The following is a 20,955-nucleotide window of genomic DNA, read 5'->3' as shown; positions in this document are numbered from 1 at the left end:
GAATATTGAATCAATATTATGTATTTTCACATTGTTAGATAAAATGATGGAAAAATTTTGTAGGAATAATTTAATGTAGGTGACTTCGATATTGTATTTATCAGAGAAAACTATTTTCTCATTTTCAAGTCTAGGTTTCTATTAGTAGTTTTGTTGATTTATATTTATTCAAAATTTGCACTTTGTATTTGGAGAATGGAAGATGAATATTCTTTGTGCTTTGTAAATAGTAAGAAAAATAAAAATACCTATTTTTAATCTTAGAACCTTCAGGAATCTTTGTAAAGAGTATTACAAAGAGCAGTGCTGTTGAACATGATGGAAGAATCCAAATTGGAGACCAAATTATAGCAGTAAGTAACACATGTAATAACAACTTCGTTAATTTTTATTGTTGAAAAATTTATTTTCCTAGTTTACTCAGTGTTTGAGAACTGTAGTTAGCTCCATACTAATTTAAGCTTGCTTTAGTGATTTGAGACTGTGATTACAGTGACCAATTTTGTTGTTTTGTGGAAGTAAGAGCATTTGGTAGAAGCTTTAGCGATCTCAGTTCTAAAGGTGGGACTTCTTTCTTGAGTAATTTCTGAAATATCTGACTTCTGGTTGTAATGAATTGGTTACATTAATACCCTACTTATACTTTAGTTGAAGACACTCAAAAGGTAAAGACCAGATGTTATACCCTTCAGTTTACTTGAATCTGAGTTTGGGCTGTGTGTATTTTCTTTTTTACATTACCAGAATAACATTGATATTATTGGCTCCCTGACCAGGGCTCCTTTTAGTTCTAAGAATATATAAGAATAAAAAAAAAAGTCCAGCCTCTCCTAATTAGTTCAAAACCCATCATTGTTATTATAGTAACATCACTATGTTTGGAGCATATGGCTATTCAAGACAGTGTGTAAAAGAATACAACTTTAAGTTTAGTGTTCTGTGGAAATGGTACTATCTAACTCCTCCTCAGAACACAAGTTTAAAAGACCCCGTCCCAGGGGCTTCTTGTGAAATACGTTTAGGAAAAATTGCAGGTGATATGGTGTCTTAGGGATTCACATTGCACACTGAAAAATCAAAGACTGAGAAGTTCTACAGTAGAAAAACTTGTTTAACTCTTACTCCAATGTTCCATAAACATTTGTAATTATGAGTTCTTTCTGTTCTCAAACATATATTAATATTCTTGGGGAGACATTTTTGGGAATGCCCATTTATCTTAATATGTGTTTATTGAATGCTTAATTAAGTTTCTGTTGTTCCCTTGGGATCTTAATAATAGTAAGAGAGTAGAATGTTAAGCTAGAAGAATCCTTGTTCATAATGGCATTATTCACAATAGCTAAGATGAGGAAGGGACCCAGATATCCATTGATGGATGAATGAAATGGATAAACAAAATATGGTGTATACATGCAATGGAAAATTAGTCTTATGAAAAAGAAAATTCTGTCACATCCTACAACATAGGTGAACCTTGAGGACCTTATGCAAAGTAAAATAAGCCAGTCACAAAAAGACAAGTAATGTATGATTCCACTTACATGAAGTGCCTGGGGTAGTCAAACTCATAGAAACAGAAAGTAGAATGGTTGTTGTGACGGGCTGGGTGGAGGAGAAAATGGGGAACAGTTCTTTATTGACTATAGCGTTTCAGTCTTGCAAAATGAAAATGTCTAAAGATCTGTTGTACGTATGTGGACTGTACAGTTAGAAATGGTTAAGATGATAAATTTTATGTTATGTGTCTTTTACTGCAATTAAAAAAAAAAAAGGTAGAGGTGTCCATTATCTCCACCCTTTGCTTCTACATTGCAACTCCTTGAGTCTTCTTCGGCTTAGTTCTATAATGCTCTTAACTACAATTTGTTCATCTCTTGACATCTACTATAAAATTAAAGTTGTGTTTGCCACCTACATATCTCCTGGAAATGAGCTTTTCTCACTCTACCTCTATTTAACATACAATGAAATTTAACTACTTCACTTTTTTTATTTTGAAGGAAAGGGAGCAAGAGTGAATAGATACACACTCTAAATCCATATCTGATACTGAATTAAAAATTGAAAACATAGCGAATCTCCCCTAAGCTGTGTATTTTAATACATTAGAGAGCTTTTTTAAAAAATTAGCTTTACTGAGATACAATTCATATAACATACAATTTGCCTATTTAAAATGTATAATTCACTAGTCTTGTGTATTCACAGCTGTGCATTCATTATTACAAACAATTTTAGAACATTTTCATTATCCTAAATAAAAACCTATACCCATTAGCAGTTACTCCCAAATTCCCCTATCCTCCCTATCTTAGACAGTCACCAATCTACATTTGCCTTTATAGATTTACCTCTTGTGGGTATTTCATGTAAATGAAACAATATAATATGTGGTCATTTGTAATTAGCTTCTTTTGCTTAGCATAATGGGTATGTATGTATGTATGTATGTAGGTATTTTTTAGCGCCTAGAGCACCTGGGCTTCCTACATAGTCTCCTATTCAAGTGCTAACTAGGCACAACCCTGCTTAGCTTTAGAGATCAGATGAGATCAGATGAGATCAGGCACATTCAGGGTGGCATGGCCTTAGACAGCATAATGTTTTTAAGGCTATTCCATGTTGTAGCATGTATCAATTGTTAATTTCTTTTTAGCTAAATGATATTTCTTTCTATGGACATACCACATTTATCAGTTCATGGACATTCAGGTCATTTCCGCTTTTTGGCAGATAATGCCTCAGTGAACATTCATCTATAAGTTTTTGTGTAGCTCATATGTTTTCATTTCTCGGGTATATACTCATGAGTGGAATAGCTGAGTCATGATACCTTTATATTTAATTGTTTAGCAAGAAAATTTCACCTAGAAAATTGGGATAAGAAAACTTCCTTTGTAAGATTTTTAGGAAAACCAAATGAGTAATTTATTTTAAATACCTGGTATAATATTTGGCATGTAAGTACAGTTTTAAGCTATACTTATGTGCCAGATATTTAGCAGAGATTTATTAAGGCCCTGAAATGATTACACATTTGGAAGAGCCTCACTGTCACTTCCATTTCAAACTTGCTCTTATTTTCATTGTTATATAAGTGGAATCTCAAATACAGTTTTGCTTAGACAGGGTCAGTGATAAAAGAAGTTGACTCAAGTGAAGTATCCTTCTTCTGAAGAGTTTTTTTGCTCTCAGTAGAATCACATGTTTCACTGTCATCAATGTTCTAATTTTTCATTTTTAGCAATATTCTCTCCAAAGTTAGAAGCATCTCAAACTTAGAGACCATCATGCGATGCTTTAGATCATGCATTAATTTTGTGCAAAATATCACCATCTTGTGGACTTTCAAGATATTGGTAATAAAGTTCTTCACACCAGTTGCATTTTTACAACTGCGGTGTTTGCCTGTCTTTTATTTTTTGTTTTGGCCTCAGCTGTGTGGAGTGCTACTGTTTTCATTTTGTAATTATTGAGGTAGTAAGATTAAGAAATTATTTCTTACTATTTTGTGAAGTTTTGTTTTATGACACTAAAACTATTTTGTTTTAAGATTTCTGTTTTACAAATTGTGCTTTGCGAAACCCTATGGTTTCACCATAGCCATTATAGAGGAAGGGAATAGAGTGAATGAACCTATTATTTTTCCACTTTATGTGTTGGTATTATATATAAGAATTATTTGATAAAAGGACTCTATTTTTAAAGAAAAGTTGGCCAAACTTGTTATTGTATAAAATCATACATCGTTCCTTTTAGATTGATTTATAGAGATCCTTATTAAAAGCAGTGTGAAATTATGATGAAAATTATTGACTAAGCATGTAAATATGGGAAAGTCTCAAATGTTGCCTTGATATTCTGTGACTTTATAATATAGGTAGATATAGGCTGTGTTAGAGGAGGGCTTGACCAGCTAGATTGAGTGTGCTAAGAAGCTGAGATTTTTGAGTTGTTCCAACTAGCATTTCCCCCTGTAATTGTTCTTGTTAATTGTTATAGCTGCACTGTACATTATGAGGATGTTAGATCTTTCCTTGAAATAGCACATAGGCAATTTGTTGCCATTGCACCTAGTTCCACTGCATTCTTGTCAGTGGTACCATTGAGTCTGATGCCATGTCTTAACTCTCTTCATGTGACAATGAGGAGCCAGCACTGGACTGGGCCCTGATTTAGGCTTCGGTCACCTTGTCTCATATGTGTGATGTGTGTAATCGTATTGAACAGAAACTATTCCCATGAAGGCTTAGAGTTTTCATATTTATTAATTACTTCTTCACTCTAGTAATAATAATACCAAAGTATCTTCCCAGTACAGTGTTATGCATTGTAATTTTGGAAAAGTAGGTACCATTTTCTCATATTACAGATGAACATACTGAGAAATTTAAACCAAAGTGTGGGTTTACAAGTCTATAATTATTCAATGACAACAGTTTCTTCTGTGCTCGTACCATCTCTGACATTTGGGTAAGGAAGATATTTTTAAATTTAGGTCATCCAGCTTTGAAAATAAAAGAAATTTTTTTTTTTCTTTACGTATTTGAACTTTATTGTTATTTAGTAGACAAAATCATATACATTTGATTTTTCTTAATGAAACTGTAGCCGAGCAATAAAAATCCTTTGCAAATGAAAGCTTTCAGGCTAAGTTCTATGTATTTTATGAATTTTTATGGAACCTCAAAGTAGATTTTTGCAAGTTTTTTTCCTTTATTGCCCTAAGAGTAAATAGCATGTTCATTTATTTTAGATTAACATTTATCTTTGAGGTTTAAAGAAAGTAAAATTTGAACATGGTACAGTTAAAAAAAAACTCATAGAAACCATTATTAATAGTTTGTGGTTTAAAATTTCAGAAAGTATTCACGTATCGGTGTTTAAATAGGACGATATTATGTTTGTTTATACATATTTTATTTTTATTTTACTTAAAAATATACTTGAAAGTATAGTCATATCAGCACATGTAGATCTATTGTAATATATTTAATATTTATTTATGGACAGTTATGTTGTTTTCAGTTGTTTGCTATTACCAACAGCGGTATTATTTAATATGTCTTTTGTAGACTACGACTTGAATCATTTGATTTTTTGTAATGTTTTACTTATCAGCACTGGATTTTGTATGCCACTATTTTACTTTTAATTTTAAATATGATTAATTTTTCAGTTAGAATTTTTTGAGTAAATTTTACAGGAAGAGAACGTGTTGGTAGATTTTCTGAACCTTTTCTGCCTGAAAGCCTCTTCTGTTGCTTTTCCACACTTTGACAGTTTGGCTGGGGATGACAGAGACATTCTATAAGGAAGACTTAGGAGGAAGAATTCTAAACAACTTTCAAAATTTGTCATCAACTGACCTTTTTAATTTTCAACAGGAGAAGGGTCTTATCTTCCCCCTTGAAGAAATCTTAGGCAAGTCCCATGGCTTATATTACTCTCAGAGAATAAAATTTCGTATAGCCAATTATAATCACCAAAGACAGCTCCAATTTAGTATTAAAAATTTCCCATCCTAAATAACAATCTCATTTTATATTAGACCTTGGCCTAGCAGAAGCCTGCTATGAACCGATGGCTTACTAGGGGTTGAGACTGTACTCTGCAGTATCCCTTTCCCTAACTAGTTTTTCTTTTCCTCCCTCATTTTATTGTGGTTTCTGGCCCAACTGATGTCAAAGATGAGAGAAGGAAGGATGAAAAGACATTTTGTCCCTGACTTATACTGCTGTAAAAATAAATGTCTTGTGCTGAGTGAGTCTGGCAGATATTTAAAACAGAGCATCTCTTAGGGTTCATTTTTGGGTTCTTGGGAGATCCTGGTGGAGATATTTGTGTTAACTTTCCATGAAAGATGGTGGATTTTTCATCTGACTGACTCTTCTTCCATTATGCCCCTGTTTTTCAGCAGTCTACTCCATAGATTCACTTTTTTGGGTACCATCATCCCTTAGGGGTACTCTTGGATAGATTTCAAAATGCCCTGAAACTGGCTTTCTCATGTGTGGCATTCCTTTGCTCTATTCCCTAACAAAGTCAGATTGTTGAGCAGTTTGTAGTATAATAGCAGGTTTCTCTTGTTCCACAGTCAAAGCAAGTAAACAGCCTCTCTCTTATCGTCCTGATGGGGTTACACGCAATCCACTGCACCCTACTACAGGTGACACACTCTTCTGATTTCAGGTCAAGACAAAACATCTAAGTGAGTGGGGTGGGGACTTAGAATACTCTTCTCTCTTTAAAAAAATACAAACACACAAACATCCTCTTAAATCTTTTCTTACCTTTAACAAGCCAGCTCTTTTATGCCATAAATGTGTACAAATTGTAGTTCTTGATCACTTAGTTTAAATTTCTTCCTCGTGGCCCCTCTCAAAACATACTTTGGTACAGGATATAATCATTGTATCTCAGTCATAATTTCTATTTTTATACTAATTAGACTGAGTATAAAACTCTTGGTTCATAATTTACCACAAATTCTCTAGATAACCTGTTCACTCTGTTGCCTAGATGCTGGGTGATTTTTTTTTTCTTTCAATCTTTGAAATCTGAAATTTTTATCAAGATATGTCCAGATGTTAGTTTTTTTTATTATTATTTGTTTTTTGTTTTTTTCATGCACCTCTTTGATTTGTAAACTCAGGTATATTTCCCTATGGGGAAATTTTATGTTCCTGTCTTCCATTCTCTGCTTATTTTTTATTTTTTTGCAGTATTTAAAATCTTATTAACTGCCTTCATTATGATGGTTTTTCTTTTCTGTAGATATTTGTTTCTTCTTTGTAGCTATAATGCCTAGTTCTGTAAATACAACGCAATATGGATCCCTTTGAAGGGACTTTTCAGAAAATATCTTTTTTCCAGGTCATGCAATAAGAATTTAATAGGGAGATGTTTTTACTGATGCTTCAGTTTGCACATCTTCTTTTGGATTATGATATTTTATTCCATACCCTATGAGCAGTGGTCATTTTCCATAAGAACCATGCTGTAGTTCTTATGGGAGTTGAGATGGGTTCCTTTGAAGATCTGTAGGTTTTTTCCTGATGATGTAGGAATTAACAATGCAAGAAGGAAGGAGAAATTTTAAATTTACTGAGTTTTGCTTGTAAATTAATAGAATAGAGAAGAAACCAGTACTAGAGCATCACAATGGGGGATTTTAACCCCTGTGTACTGGGAAATTGTTTTCTGTGTTGGTTGTGTAGTCAGAAGTTACTTGGGATTGTACAGGTGTTTGCATGGTGTGGTTTTAGTACATATATGTAATTCTGTGCTGTCACATGCTCCCAGCTGTGGTGGCCTCTAACACTTTTTTGGAGGGTGGGGTGCAGTAGAGGGAAATCACTGTTTAGGATCCACATGTACCATCTGACTACCTCCTTCTAATTGGAGGCTATTGTTGGATTTTACTCAAGTTTCTTATTACAGACCAGACAAGCTATTCCCTCATATATAGAGATTCGACTGTCCTGCCTTCGGTCTGGTCATGTCCAAACCATTCCTAGTTAGAAGTTACTCCAAGTTACTGATACATAGGGACTTTTGTTCTACCATGGTTTCAATATTTATTGCAGTGTTTTCTCTGTTATTATATTTTTATTAGTCTTTTCAAAAAGGCATCAACAGGGTGGAGGTAGGAAGAAAGAGGAGAGAGCTAGACACCTTTGTTAAAATGGCCATGTAGCTCAAACAAGTCTTTCAAGGTTTAAGTAGCTTACAGAGTACAAGATTATCATCCAGATCAGAGATCTCTAGGTGTTTTATTGAATATCCCCATCAGTAAACAACAATAACAACAAAAACTACTCTTCTCCCTCTTCTCTTCACTATATTTATATGCTATACTTTGCTTTATATATATATATTACATATAGTTTTAGATATAATTTATATATATATATTATATGCATGTATATAAAACAAGTAAGATTTTAAAATGTTTAAATAAAAGTTTTATTACATTCTTCCAGAAACCTCTGTAGTAAGGGTTCATCTTGAATACCACTGATCTAGGTCCTATTTAGTTCTCATTAAATGAATAGTTGAGTGCCATTGTGACTAGCACTGTGCTTAGAAGAGCATGGCACTTAACAGCTATTTTATAGCCGTTTCACAATTCATGAGGAATATCAATGACTTTGAATTTCAACATTAAATTTATTCCACTTTTTCAAACTTTTCAGTGTGATTTTATCAATTTAAAACAATATGGTGTTATAATGGTGTTATACTCTGCATTTATGTATTTTAACTGATAATTTACTTTAGAAATAAATCTTAGGCATGTATTCTCATTTGAGATGAATATCTACTGTTCATACAGTATTGTACTTTGGTGACACATTGAGCCTGTCCTCTTAGAGTATGTAGTCATAAACCAAATATTAACAAAATATTAAATTTCTGACAAATGCTGTGATGGAGAAGTGGTAAAGGAAGGCTTTGGCTATAGTCAAGAACATTGAGATAGCTTAATTGTGGAAGTAACTAAAATTGAACTGAAATCTAAAGCAATTATAGGTGTTTTCCAAGCGAACTGATGGCAAAGAGGACGGGCTGGAGTAGCTGTCCAGAGAGTCTACACTGAGGGAACAGGACTTGTAGAGACATCTGGCTGAAGGGAGTACTGCAGTTCAGAGGAAAGGAATCCAGCTGTCTGGGGCCGGAGGGCAGGGCAGTAGACAGCATCTTGCAGGATGAGGTTGGTGATGGGAGGTGAGGATTAGTTGACACAGGCCATTCCAAGCCATGTTGAGAATTTTGAGCATTGTTCTAAGGGTTGTTATACGGAAGGTAGGTTTGGGGTGATATGATCATATCTGTAGTTCATAAAGATCATAGGGGCATCTTCAATGTTTTATCTAGAAAGATGGAAAAACATATTTTTTTAGAAGAGGAAAAGAAAGAAAAAGGCAGGCAATTTTGCCAGTTTAAAACTGGTTTTGGAGTATAAAGCTGATTTTTTTAAGCGAGTGTAAAACTAATTTGGGAATGTGTCAGCACTCTCAGTGACTGCGTTTTCACTGTCTTCTGTACCTTTTTATTCTACATAGTACTGATTTCCAAACTTGTCTGTGCATCATACTCACCTGGGAAATATAAAATAATATTTTAAAAGGCATATGAAAGCATGGGCCCCACTCTAGAACTGTTGGCTCATAATTTCTGAAAATGAGACCCTATAATCTGTATTAAGCAAAACAAACAAACAAAAAAACTCTCCTGAGTGATTCTAGTGCATCTAAGCTAGTACCCGAACAGGTGTTAGCCCATTCCTCAATTAAGGGAATTCTCTTCCCGTATTCTTTTTATACTAACAGGTAGTAAACAGACTTTTGGTGAATTGGTAATACAAATATCCATTGATTTTTTTAACCTACTTTGTTCTTATCAGGTAGATGGCACAAACCTTCAGGGTTTTACCAATCAACAAGCAGTAGAGGTATTGAGACACACAGGACAAACTGTGCACCTGACCCTAATGAGGAGAGGAACGAAGCAGGAAGCTGAGCTCCTATCAAGGGAGGATGCCACAAAAGATGCGGTTTTGTCTCCTGTTAATGCCAGCATAAGCAAAGGTAATGCCACGTTAATCTGGTTTTCAGTTATATCCTTACATCATTTCCTAATTCTGAAATTATTTAAAGAATGGTTTTTAATCTTCACTGCTTAGTATGAAGCGAATAAAAGGGAAATTTAATAAAGTTGGGGTTAACTGGAACAAGGGATGTGTCCATTAACTATAGAATGGGCTTCCTAATAAAGCAGATTTCTCTCTGTCTTATTTACTCAGTCCCCACTTCTGAGTTAGAAACATGCACAGTCATTTACCTTTCTGTCCCTGCCTTATCTTTGAATGTCATCATTGTGTTTTCTCTTTAGGGGGAACCTGTTCTGCCCAGATTATGTATGTGAGCCCCATGATGTTTCTAACTCCCCATGCTTTCCTTGAAGGAATCGATTTTAATTCCACATTTAGATATGCCATTTATAACCTGCTCATACAGGGGTATCTCTGAAAATCACTGAAATCCCCATGTCTTTTAGTGGTGTAAAAGTTTTTTAGTAGAAGTCAGACTGTTGGTTTGAACATGCTTTTTCATTTCTGAAACTGTTAACTGCTGGTATTTATTGCCATAAACCACTTCTTATAGTACTAGAAGACAGAAAGGTAGATCACAGGAGAAATTTATTAACTTTTTATCCCATTAGTAGGAGAATTCTCTATTAAGAAAGTAGTTAGTGAAGAGTTTACCTGCAAAAACAGTCATTTAGGGGTTCAAATAAATATAGTAGAATTTGAAAAATTCAAATGCTTGATTATATTATAGATATGACTACTAAAATATTCTCTTCTTTAAGAAAATTATGAAAAAGATGAAGATTCTATATCTTTGAGAAGAAACACCAGCATATTACCAATTGAAGAAGAAGGTAAGTACCTGGAGCCAGGCCAATTTTTTCTTTGTATACTGTAATAAAGAAATGGTTTTTATAAATGTGACTAAGCCTTTATGGACATATTATAAATTAAAAACTTTTTCAGAAAAGAGATGGTTATAAATCCATTTGTAGATGTGATTAATTGCTCTAGTAGATTAAAAAGCAAATTCATAGCTGACTTATTTTCTTGCTGAATCAGTCTTTTCTTTTTTCTATACTTTTTTAACCAGAACCCTTCGGGAATCAGTCATATAAATTTAGTCCCCTTATTTCTGTACACCAACATATGTCTGTCTTATTAAGCAAGCAAAAATAAAATTATAAAATATTTTTAAAATAAATGCAAGAGAATCTTTAAATCATAAGCTCTTAGGAATGAAACTATCCAATTTTAGGAGGTTTTTTCTTCTCAATTTTTAAAAAGCTATAAACTTTAATATTTGGCAGTTGGTTTAGAAAAGAATTGTAGAGCAAATTAAACCTTTCTGAGATTTCTTTCACTTTATCTAGAATCCATCAAACTGTTTAAACATTGTTTAGAGCAGCAGCATTTTAACATATAATTATGCCAGAATGTTGCTGTGATCTTTATAAGCTGGATGCTGTGTGCTTCCTTCACCCATCAGATTGCTTCAGGTACCTTGGTAACAATTTCAATGAACAGAGTCTGAAACTGATCTCTCTTCATGTGAATTCTTCTTTTCACTAAATAATTTTATTAAAGCTTTGTATTTCTTTAAAATATTTAGTCCTCGATTATGAAAGTATTTTCTTCTGCTGAAAATTTTTGTTTACTTTTATTATTTTAGTGGAATATTTGTGTTTGCAAAGGTATCCCAGGAGTGAGAATTGTCAGCTTCATGGGTGTTAATCAAATTTTGCCTTGTTGACACTAATGGGTGAAGAAATATTTTAGGCTGAAGTGATTATCAAGAGTCGGGGGAAAGCATAAAAACGTTTCATAGCATAAAACTTGAGATAGTAAGTAAGGATGGATGTGGGAGATCATCTTGAAGAGTCAGACCATTGATTTTGCTTTGGCATATGTGGGTAGGAGGTTAGGTGGTAGAGGCTCTAGACGTAGAATCAGGAGTCCCAAATTATTTTTAAACAAAATAAATTAAGGAAAAACTCTTAAATGATTTTAATGCTCTACACCAGTGCTTGGTCCTTAGGCAAGGCAACAAGATATCATTGCTTCTTCCACAGAAAGTTGACTCACTGTGTGAGCCTGGACAAGTCATTTAACTTCTCAGTAAGATCAAACGACTGGGCTTTATAATTTTTGAATAAATTTTAGATGATGATCATGAATATGCCTGAAATCTAATCTTGGGAAAGTTGGGAATGGGTAAAAATAGAGGGCTTTGCAACTATAGGTTGATTATATGAATACAAATCTCAGACTTTTTTTATCGGCAGCCTACAGATTCCCTACTTTCGACATTTAGAATTCCATCTTGCTTGAATCAATGCTTATCTTTGTAAGGACAACAGAATCAGACTTCAGTTTAGTGGTTACCAGAGGGAAAGAGGTGAGGAGAGAGGTAGATAAGGGCAAAGAGGGTCAAATATATGGTGACAGAAGGAGATTTGACTTTGGGATATGAACACAATGCAATAGATGATGTACTTGAAACCTCTATAATTTCATTAACCAGTGTCACCCCAGTAAACTTAATTTAAAAAGTCAGAGAAAGGGAGGTAGGACTCTGAGCTGACCCTTCTCTTTCTAACCTTTATAAGGTCGAACGGTTCCATGTAATCTGTCTTCACCCCTGAAAGGCTGTCCCTTGCTGGACTGAATTTAATTTTGAAGAGGAAATACTCATTTTGGGGAGCTAGCCTCCAAATTTTTAAAAATATATAGTTCGTTGTTTCCAGTTTCTCAAGAAGAAACCAAATCATGTTATTAATTTAAAATATAACAAATCTGCAGTCTAGGCCTTGAGTGAAATCTCCTTAATTCCATTAATGAGGAGGCAGCTAATAAGAAATTGTGTTTTGGAACACTCTTTAGATTTGAAATTTGAATACTAGAAGGGATATTAAAAGGTTAATTCAGAATAGTGCCTCATGGAGATTTTTTTAAAAGACAAGCTTTATGAGTAAGAACTATGATGAAATATGGAAATCTTTGAATATGACTCGCAAATTCTTTGCAGCCAGTTTCTTGCTTTAGCTAAGCATTTTAATTCAGTATTATTTACTTAATTTGTTTAGTACTTTTATCTCCAATTTTTTTTTCATTTCTCTTTTGCCAATTAGTGTAATTCCAATTATGGGGTTTAATTTTAACAGTTTTTCATTGTTTCTTTTTATTTATATTTTCTCATTGTACATGGAATTGCATATATTATTTGATAATTACTTTTGTTTGTTTTACTAAGGTGTAGCATGGTCCTTCTTTACTCTTTAGAACCAAATTTAAAATGAAAAAATAAACTAATACAGAAGGCAAGCATGTCTTTTTACTGTAGAGTCACCAAAGGACCACCCAAGTGAAACTTGGAGCACATTGGAATCCTCATTTTTTAAAATAAGTTGGATGATATATGGATACTTTAATGAAAATATAGTCAAGATTTAAAAGAGATCTCTGAAAGAGAAATGTGGGAACATGAAAATGATAGGGTCCTAAATTATATTATTAAAATATTTAGAGAATAAAGAATAAGTCATATATTGAATGAAGAGTCAGACTTGGTATGACAGGTTCTGATCACAGTGTCCCTGATACATAATGTCAAAATACGGATAATTTTTGTAGTTTGTCATTAACTTAATTATGTTGACTATTTCAGGGTATCCATTACTGTCAGCTGAGATAGAAGAAATAGAAGATGCACCACAGCAGGAAGCTGCCCTGCTTACAAAGTGGCAAAGGATTATGGGAATTAACTATGAAGTAGTGGTAGGTTAACCTATTCTTCTTAACTTCTTAACTTGTAACTGTATTTGAACAAGAAGTTCAAGACAGTAATAAAGATGATGATCATAAAGAGTCCTAGAGAAGTAGCAGGTGCCCAGAACTTTTTTCCAGAGACCTAAATGCTGATTCAGGTATTTAAACAATTCAGGTTGGATTACTTTGGGTAGTAACTAAGGAACTGAAATAAATGGGATGGAAGTTTTAGAATTTATAATTCATCAATGGTTTCGTATTTCTGACAGTAGTATATATTATATAGACACAAGGAAGGTGTTTTTCCTGATTCTTTGGATTTATAGAAAGAATCAGAAAAGAATGACAATTTACTTAAAGGTAAAACACAAATCATCATGACTTATATACAAAATTCTAAAGTCTTTTTCTATTGTCTCATTATCACGCTCATGTATTTCCTTAAGAGGCTTAATTGTACATGTTTTTTCTTGTCACTTATGCCATAGTGAATATTTTATGTCTATTTACAGTTCGCATACCTAGTATAGCAATTGTAATCTTCTACCCTAAAAAGAGATTTACAAAGGTGACACAGATGATCAATCTTTAGATGTATACCATCAAATTTCAGAGATTTCAAAAGGAAAAAGTGTAATACTGAGTTAGGTAAAATTTCTCATATTGCTTATACTATTCAAGTAATTCTAAATCAGGAGAGATAAAAAGACAACAGTTGTCATCTAATATTAATAACTAGCTTTATTAAACACTTCATATCAAGCAGTATTCTTTGTGTTTCATTTAATCCTCATGACATTGAACAGTTTTTTGAAAAACTCAAGGTCATTAACAGTCATATAAGTATAGCTGTTATTATCATTATAAATTGAGTCAAGGAAAAATAAAATAAGGTCCAGCTTAAGCATGGTTATTTAACATGAAAAGAAAGTTGAGGTATTCCTTCTGTGGGGTAGGCTGATATGCATAACTGAGACTGCACTTCTTCAGTGGTAATTGAATAGTGAAGAGAAACTAACTAGCCATTTTGTCTCAGAGATCAGACGGGAGACTGGGAACTTTTAACTTCCATTTGTGCACATTGTCTCTTGTTGGCATGCCGATAATCTGTCGAGGGCAGAACTGTGCTATAAGAAAGAACTAAGTATTTATCGGCCCTCATCAAACATAAGTAAATAAGACATAGATATAACTTTAAGTCATTATGTCATTGTACAGATAAATATAATTATAGGAAGCATTGTGTAATATAGAAGAGGATTGAGGGACATTATCAGTGGGGACCTGGAAGACTCCTCAGAGGAGGTGATATCTAAAATGGATTTTAAGGAGTGTGAAGGATTTTATCCAGCATTAGATTTTAAAGTCAAATGATGTAGTTTCCAGTAATAACCCTGCACATATTATCGTTAAGATTTGAAAGAGATCTTTTAAAGTTAAATAGTATTTTTCTCAGTTTCTCTGTACCTCAGTTTCCTTGACTATAAATTAAAGAGGATGAAATAGACCACATTTCATATACTTTCTGATTTTAATATTATAATGAGTGGATTCTTTGTGAAAATGAGTGATTTTGTAACATTCTTCATTATTTAGTATAGCAATAGGAAATAGGAAGTTCATACTCCTGTTTTAAGCTTTGATCCACTTTTAAAGACTGTTCTTATTCCTCTGTACAGCAGGAGTGTGGGCTCTAGGTTCAGATTGCTTAGGTTCAGAGCTCATTTCTATCTGTGTGATTTTGACTAAGGTAACCTCTCTGAACCTTGGTTTTAATTTGGGAAAGGATAGAAATTGTATGTATTTATGAAAAGTTAATGAGATAGTCTGTATAACGTCTCTGGTACATAGTAAGTACTAGGTGTGCATCTTTTTTATACAGTCGTTTGAGCTCAGGGATTTGGTTTTAATCTGTGGTCATTTTGACTACATTCAGTCTGTTACCAACATCTAAAGGTGTGGCAAAGGATCTTGACTGCTTGACTTGAAGACAGTCAAGTATCTTTGCTGCTGCTTTTTGGTTTGTGTTGGTTCATGAAACTGATAGATATCAGTACTCTTTTAGATTTTTGAAGCTTTTGTGAGAACGTTGATCTTTTTGAGTGAACATAAAATATATACATGAGATTTAAAAAAAAAATGAAAGAATATTAGTGTTGTGATGATTTTTCTCCTTTCAGGTGGCCCGTGTGAGCAAGTTCAGTGAGAACAGTGGGTTGGGGATAAGTCTGGAAGCAACAGTGGGACATCATTTTATCCGATCTGTTCTACCAGAAGGTCCTGTGGGTCACAGTGGGAAGCTTTTCAGTGGAGATGAGCTATTGGAAGTAAGGAGCTATGCCATTCTTCCTCACCTTAAATAAAATTCTTAAAGGGCTACAGGAGGCTTAATAAGTTTTTATTTTAAATGTCCCTCTACTTGAGAGAGAGCTACAAATAAAAAATCTACCCAAAGCAGAAATTTCAATCCTGTATGTATATTGATTTTGAGACCTAATTCTCTCTTTTTAATTTTTTAGGTCTAGAATACTGTAAATACTTCCTTAAATTTATTTAAACATTTATTCAGGTTTTAGAATAGGTAATAAATTTACATGTTTCAAAGTCACAAAGAATGCAAAGCTCTGCAGTAAAAAGCTTCTTTCCTGTTCAAATCCGCCCAGTTCCAATCACTCTTCATTAGGTAACTACTGTTACATTTGTTTCTGTGCAATCTTCTGGATTTTTCAAATAAGTATTAATTTTGAATATGTTCTTTTGCCCCACTTTAAAAAACATGCTAGTGTATAATGTGTGCAGTTTTCCATGTTGATTTTTTCACTTCATGATATAATACGTAAATTTTTTAATGATCTTTTTTCATCCTTTGGGAATTTTTTTTTATTAACTCTTCTTTTCCAATCTACTACACTGGCAGAACAAACATGGGTGAAAGCTGCTGATATTTTCAGTGCTTCAGAATGTCCTAAGCCTCTTAACAAGACTCTAAATTCACATGTAAATTGTTTTAGATAATAGTACCACAAGTCTAACTATATTTCTGAGCACAGCAGAACTATGGTAACAGTAAAATTTATATTTATTTAATGAAAAATTTTTTTCAAAAGAATATTCATGTTATGAAATGTTCTTTCTTGGACAATTTACCTTTTTTCACAGGTGAATGGCATAGCTTTGCTTGGAGAAAATCACCACGATGTAGTGAACATTTTGAAAGAACTTCCTATAGAAGTGACCATGGTGTGCTGTCGCCGCACAGTGCCACCCGCCACCCAGTCAGAATTGGATAGCCTGGACTTATGTGATATTGAACTAATGGAAAAGGTATCAGATATGTGGATATATGACTAAATCTGGGTCTATAATGGAAAGGCTAAATGGCATTTGAATTTTTAAGCCTTTTTTTTTTTTATTGGTGTTTGATTTCCTCACATAGCCCATGGCTTATGGGATAGACTTTGGAGTCAGACAGACCTGGGTTTGAATGAGGTTTGGCACTTACTAGCTGTGCAGCCTTAAGCAAGTCACTTCATCTTTCTGAATCTCAGTTTGCTTCTCTGTAAAATGTAAGTCATGTTGCTTGTTTTAGAGCATTGCTTTGTAGGGTTAAATAAGGTAATGTATCAGATATTATTGCACACTATATACTTATATAATTTATAGTATTCCTATGACGTCAGTATTCATATTGTCTCAGTTTACAGAAGAAAAAATTAAGTCTGTAAATAGTATATAGTATACATGTGGTAAAGATACTTTTATATAACTTACAGAGCACCTGACCCACAGTTACTGCTCAATGAGTGGCTATATCAGGATAGACACATCATTACTGTGCATATAGGTCTTATTTGCACACCATTTGTGCTTTTAGAATATGAGAAATTTGAGCTTGTAATACTATATGTCATACTCTCTGATAGATCATACTGTGACATCCAGAAACTTCCATTTTCCTGTTGGCTTGTTATTTTCCATTCGGATCAAAATGTCAAGAGATAGAGATAATTGGCTTTTCTGAGGAAAATATATATCTGAAGTTAAAATTTGAACTTTGTGTAATTTTCAATATAGTCAAATCTCATTTAAGATATAATGAGAGATGATGTCAGTATATGATTTACATTATACTGAATCAGTAAAATGGAATAATTTCGAAAACTTTGAAGAATATATTGTTTAATATTCACATGAGTGATTAGAATACAGTAGAAGAAACAATTCTAAATTGTGTAGTACCATACCTATCCATATACATTTTTGTGTGGTATAAATGGGATTATTACAGTAAAGTAGGTGAATAGATTTGCATCCATGGTCCTAGGCTGTGCAATAATTGATTAAAAACAAAAGTGCAGTATACACACTAGAATTTCATCATCAAAAATACAGCTTTCCTAAATTCAGTGTGTTCACATTATTAACAGAGCTAAACTAACCTAAATTCACTTTATTTTTACTAAAGAAGTTGACACTTTGCACCTCTGTTTCTGTGCCAGATGCTTTATGAATGTTACCTCATTTAATCCTCAAAAATCTATGAGACCCATAACTCTGAAACCCAGGTTAAGTGTATTGCTCCAGGCAACACAATAAGAAATCCTAGAGACAGGCTTCAAGCCCAGGCCAATCTGACTTCAAATCTTGTCTTGCCACTGTGCACGTTAATTCATTAATGAAATAACCTCGTGCACAAATCACAGCAGTTTAGAACTTTTGTTTGCGTATAGAACTTTATTTAACCTATAAACCATTTCTTCTTGAACTGTTCTTATTTAAAGAATTATTTTTCTTTAGTATGAAAATAGTGTTTCCTTTTTTTTTTCTGACTATAAAGGTGATTCAGACACTGATGATAAAAATGAAAATCACCCACGATCATGCTGCTGAGATGTTACCATTGTATATTTTTATAGGAGATTTTCAGACGAATCATTTTTAATGCCTGTTATGTTAGGTATTTCTTCTTCTTTAATAATTTTCTGTAATTACAACCTTAATTTCTAAAGTTTTCCTGATAAACTGTTGCTACTATTATTTGAGGGTGTTTTGCTCTGGACAGATGCTGGCAATCTCCCTTTTCCTTGTAGCGTTGGTATATGTATATGCTAATCCAGTGCCTCTGAAATAAGAGCTGTCTGGTCTGTTATGCAGCCTCATGTGGATCTAGGCGAGTTCATCGGGTCTTCGGAGACAGAAGATCCTGTGCTGGAGATGACTGATGTGGGTCAGAATGCAGAGAAGGTTCAAGGACCTTTGGCCATGTGGGAGGCTGACGTTCAGCACATCGAGCTGGAGAAAGGGAGCAAAGGACTTGGTTTTAGCATTTTAGATTATCAGGTAAATATATCCTACTTTTAACACTTTTTTAAAAAAAAAATTGACATGTACTAAAGGTCTGTTGTTGATAGAGAAAAAACTGATTAATTTTAGTCACCAAAGACATTTTCTTCTTTCTAAAACTCTTTCAAAATAGTAATTTATATAACTCATTGATTATCATATTGAATTTATGGAGCTCTTTTATATTTCAGCTCTTGGGGATTTACAGATTATATTTTAAGATTTTAATCAAAATAGAGGTTTTTTTTTTGACATTTGGGGAGTATGTCTAAATTATTTTTTTCATGTACTTAATTGATAGTTCATATTTTAATGGTAAGACAGAAAGTATTTCTTTTGTCTGAAGGGAACAATTGATTTATAATTGGATATATTATAAATTCCAGTATTTCTATCATTTTAATAAATTTATAAATAAGCTTAAATTGATCAGATGTCACCTACATCCTTAATTTATATTGTGTTCTGTGCTGAGTAGCTGAGGAAATGCTGCAGCCTGCCCGATAGAGCACAGCTATTGCTCCTCATTAATTAATAATGAACCAGAACACCATCTCTGATGGCTCCCGGGTGCTGTGTTCTTCACAGAGCCTGATTCTGGAGCCTTGTGCTAATATTGTTTCCGTGTGTCTTACATGCATCACTAAATATTATATGGCTTCTTTTTATGTTTCCTTATTTGAAAAGATAGGTCCTGCCTTCCATATACTCACATCTACTGATGCTCCAGAATAGTTATATCCTGTCGAACAAGTACTGATGGCAATAATTCATGTATCTGACATCTAACCTCAGATAATAGAAGATTTGACAATTTACCAAAAGTTAGTTATTATTTTTTTTTAAAGTTACCTGTATAGTTTGAAAGGTACACTCAAGAGTGATGGCATGGGAGGGTGCCTTATTTAGGGCAAACTCTTCCTAAACTCTCTAAAATTGAGGTAGCTTTTGCCCAGATAACTCATTGGAAGCATTCATGGAAAAATTTCGAAGACACTTAAAATAATTAACTATCCATTATAGTTCAGGGTAGACAACCTGCGAAAATATTTTTCAATGTGAAAAGGAGCTGCTTTCTCTTTCCTTTTTTCTTCTGTCAGGATCCAATTGATCCAGCAAGCACTGTGATCATAATTCGTTCTTTGGTGCCGGGTGGCATTGCTGAAAAGGATGGACGGCTTCTTCCTGGAGATCGACTCATGTTTGTCAATGATGTTAACTTGGAAAACAGCAGTCTTGAAGAAGCTGTACAGGCACTGAAGGGTGCACCACCAGGAATTGTGAAAATAGGAGTTGCTAAGCCTTTACCTGTAAGAATTTGAATTTTATGGATTTCTTTTTATACTTGCAAACAAAATGGCTTCTAGGCTTACTTTTAACTTCACATGGTCTTATGATTAAATTGTGACTTTTGGTACTTTTTATCATCATGGTTATTGGCTCCATGAGAGTGAGGATCTAATTTTGAGTAATACTTTTAGAAGAATAAAGGGAAGAAAACAGGAAGTTCAGAAATAAATTTAAACTTATTGTTTTTATAGTTCACTTTTGACCTTTGTTATTCAATAATGTGATGATACAGAATCAAATGTTTTCAAAGAATTATACCTTAAAATATCTATACCAGGATAGTGGAGAATTAGAGAAACTAATAGCATTAAGAACTGACAGTAGAACCTTTAATTAGGGTAGAATAAAGTAGAATCTCTGTCAGAGTGGCTGAAGGTCCTACATTCTGTTGATTTCAATACATTTGTTGTCTAATTACTGCAGAGCAAGAAATTGAACTTTTTGGGGTGGGGTCATCAGATTGTAGCTCTCCTGTGAAGGGATAGCCCTTATGTCATCAATTATTGCATTACTAAAAATAAGTAATGACATGTCACATAATGTCAGTATATTTATTATATGTAGTGATTGCAACACAGCACTTATCACTGAATTTCAGTGAAATATTGAAGATATTCTATTTGTGAGTTTTTTCCAGTGTATAAATATATTTTTAAATGAAAAGGCAAACATACCTAAAAACATAAACATAGATATAGTTGTGTAACCATCAAATAAAAATGTATTGACTTTGTGAAAGGATTTGTTCAAATATTAAGCTTTGTTAATATATTTTAAATGTTGAGTAAAGTTTTTGTGTTCCACTTTTTACTCCACAAAGAAATAACTTATGAAAAAATATTTATGAAAATGTAAAGAAGGGAAGAGAGGGAGGGAAAAAGAAAGAATATATTAAT

At 33.4% G+C, this 20,955-nt stretch overlaps 1 protein-coding gene across 9 annotated transcripts in view; it reads left to right on the top strand.

Annotated features, from left to right (window-relative positions):
• Positions 1–20,955, top strand: part of MPDZ (multiple PDZ domain crumbs cell polarity complex component) — a 144,578-nt gene that overhangs the window by 50,614 nt on the left and 73,009 nt on the right. For all 9 annotated transcript variants that reach the window (XM_016162952.2, XM_016162946.2, XM_016162953.2 and 6 more), the window contains 8 exons: positions 265–353; positions 9,413–9,596; positions 10,381–10,452; positions 13,266–13,375; positions 15,547–15,693; positions 16,526–16,690; positions 18,521–18,706; positions 19,810–20,019. In XM_016162952.2, coding sequence (XP_016018438.2) covers positions 265–353; positions 9,413–9,596; positions 10,381–10,452; positions 13,266–13,375; positions 15,547–15,693; positions 16,526–16,690; positions 18,521–18,706; positions 19,810–20,019 — 1,163 coding nt within the window. The remainder of the gene's footprint in view (positions 1–264; positions 354–9,412; positions 9,597–10,380; positions 10,453–13,265; positions 13,376–15,546; positions 15,694–16,525; positions 16,691–18,520; positions 18,707–19,809; positions 20,020–20,955) is intronic.

This window comes from Rousettus aegyptiacus, unplaced genomic scaffold, assembly GCF_014176215.1.
Source record: "Rousettus aegyptiacus isolate mRouAeg1 unplaced genomic scaffold, mRouAeg1.p scaffold_m13_p_3, whole genome shotgun sequence".
NCBI lineage: Eukaryota > Metazoa > Chordata > Mammalia > Chiroptera > Pteropodidae > Rousettus > Rousettus aegyptiacus.
This window is presented reverse-complemented; position numbering and strand designations above follow the sequence as displayed.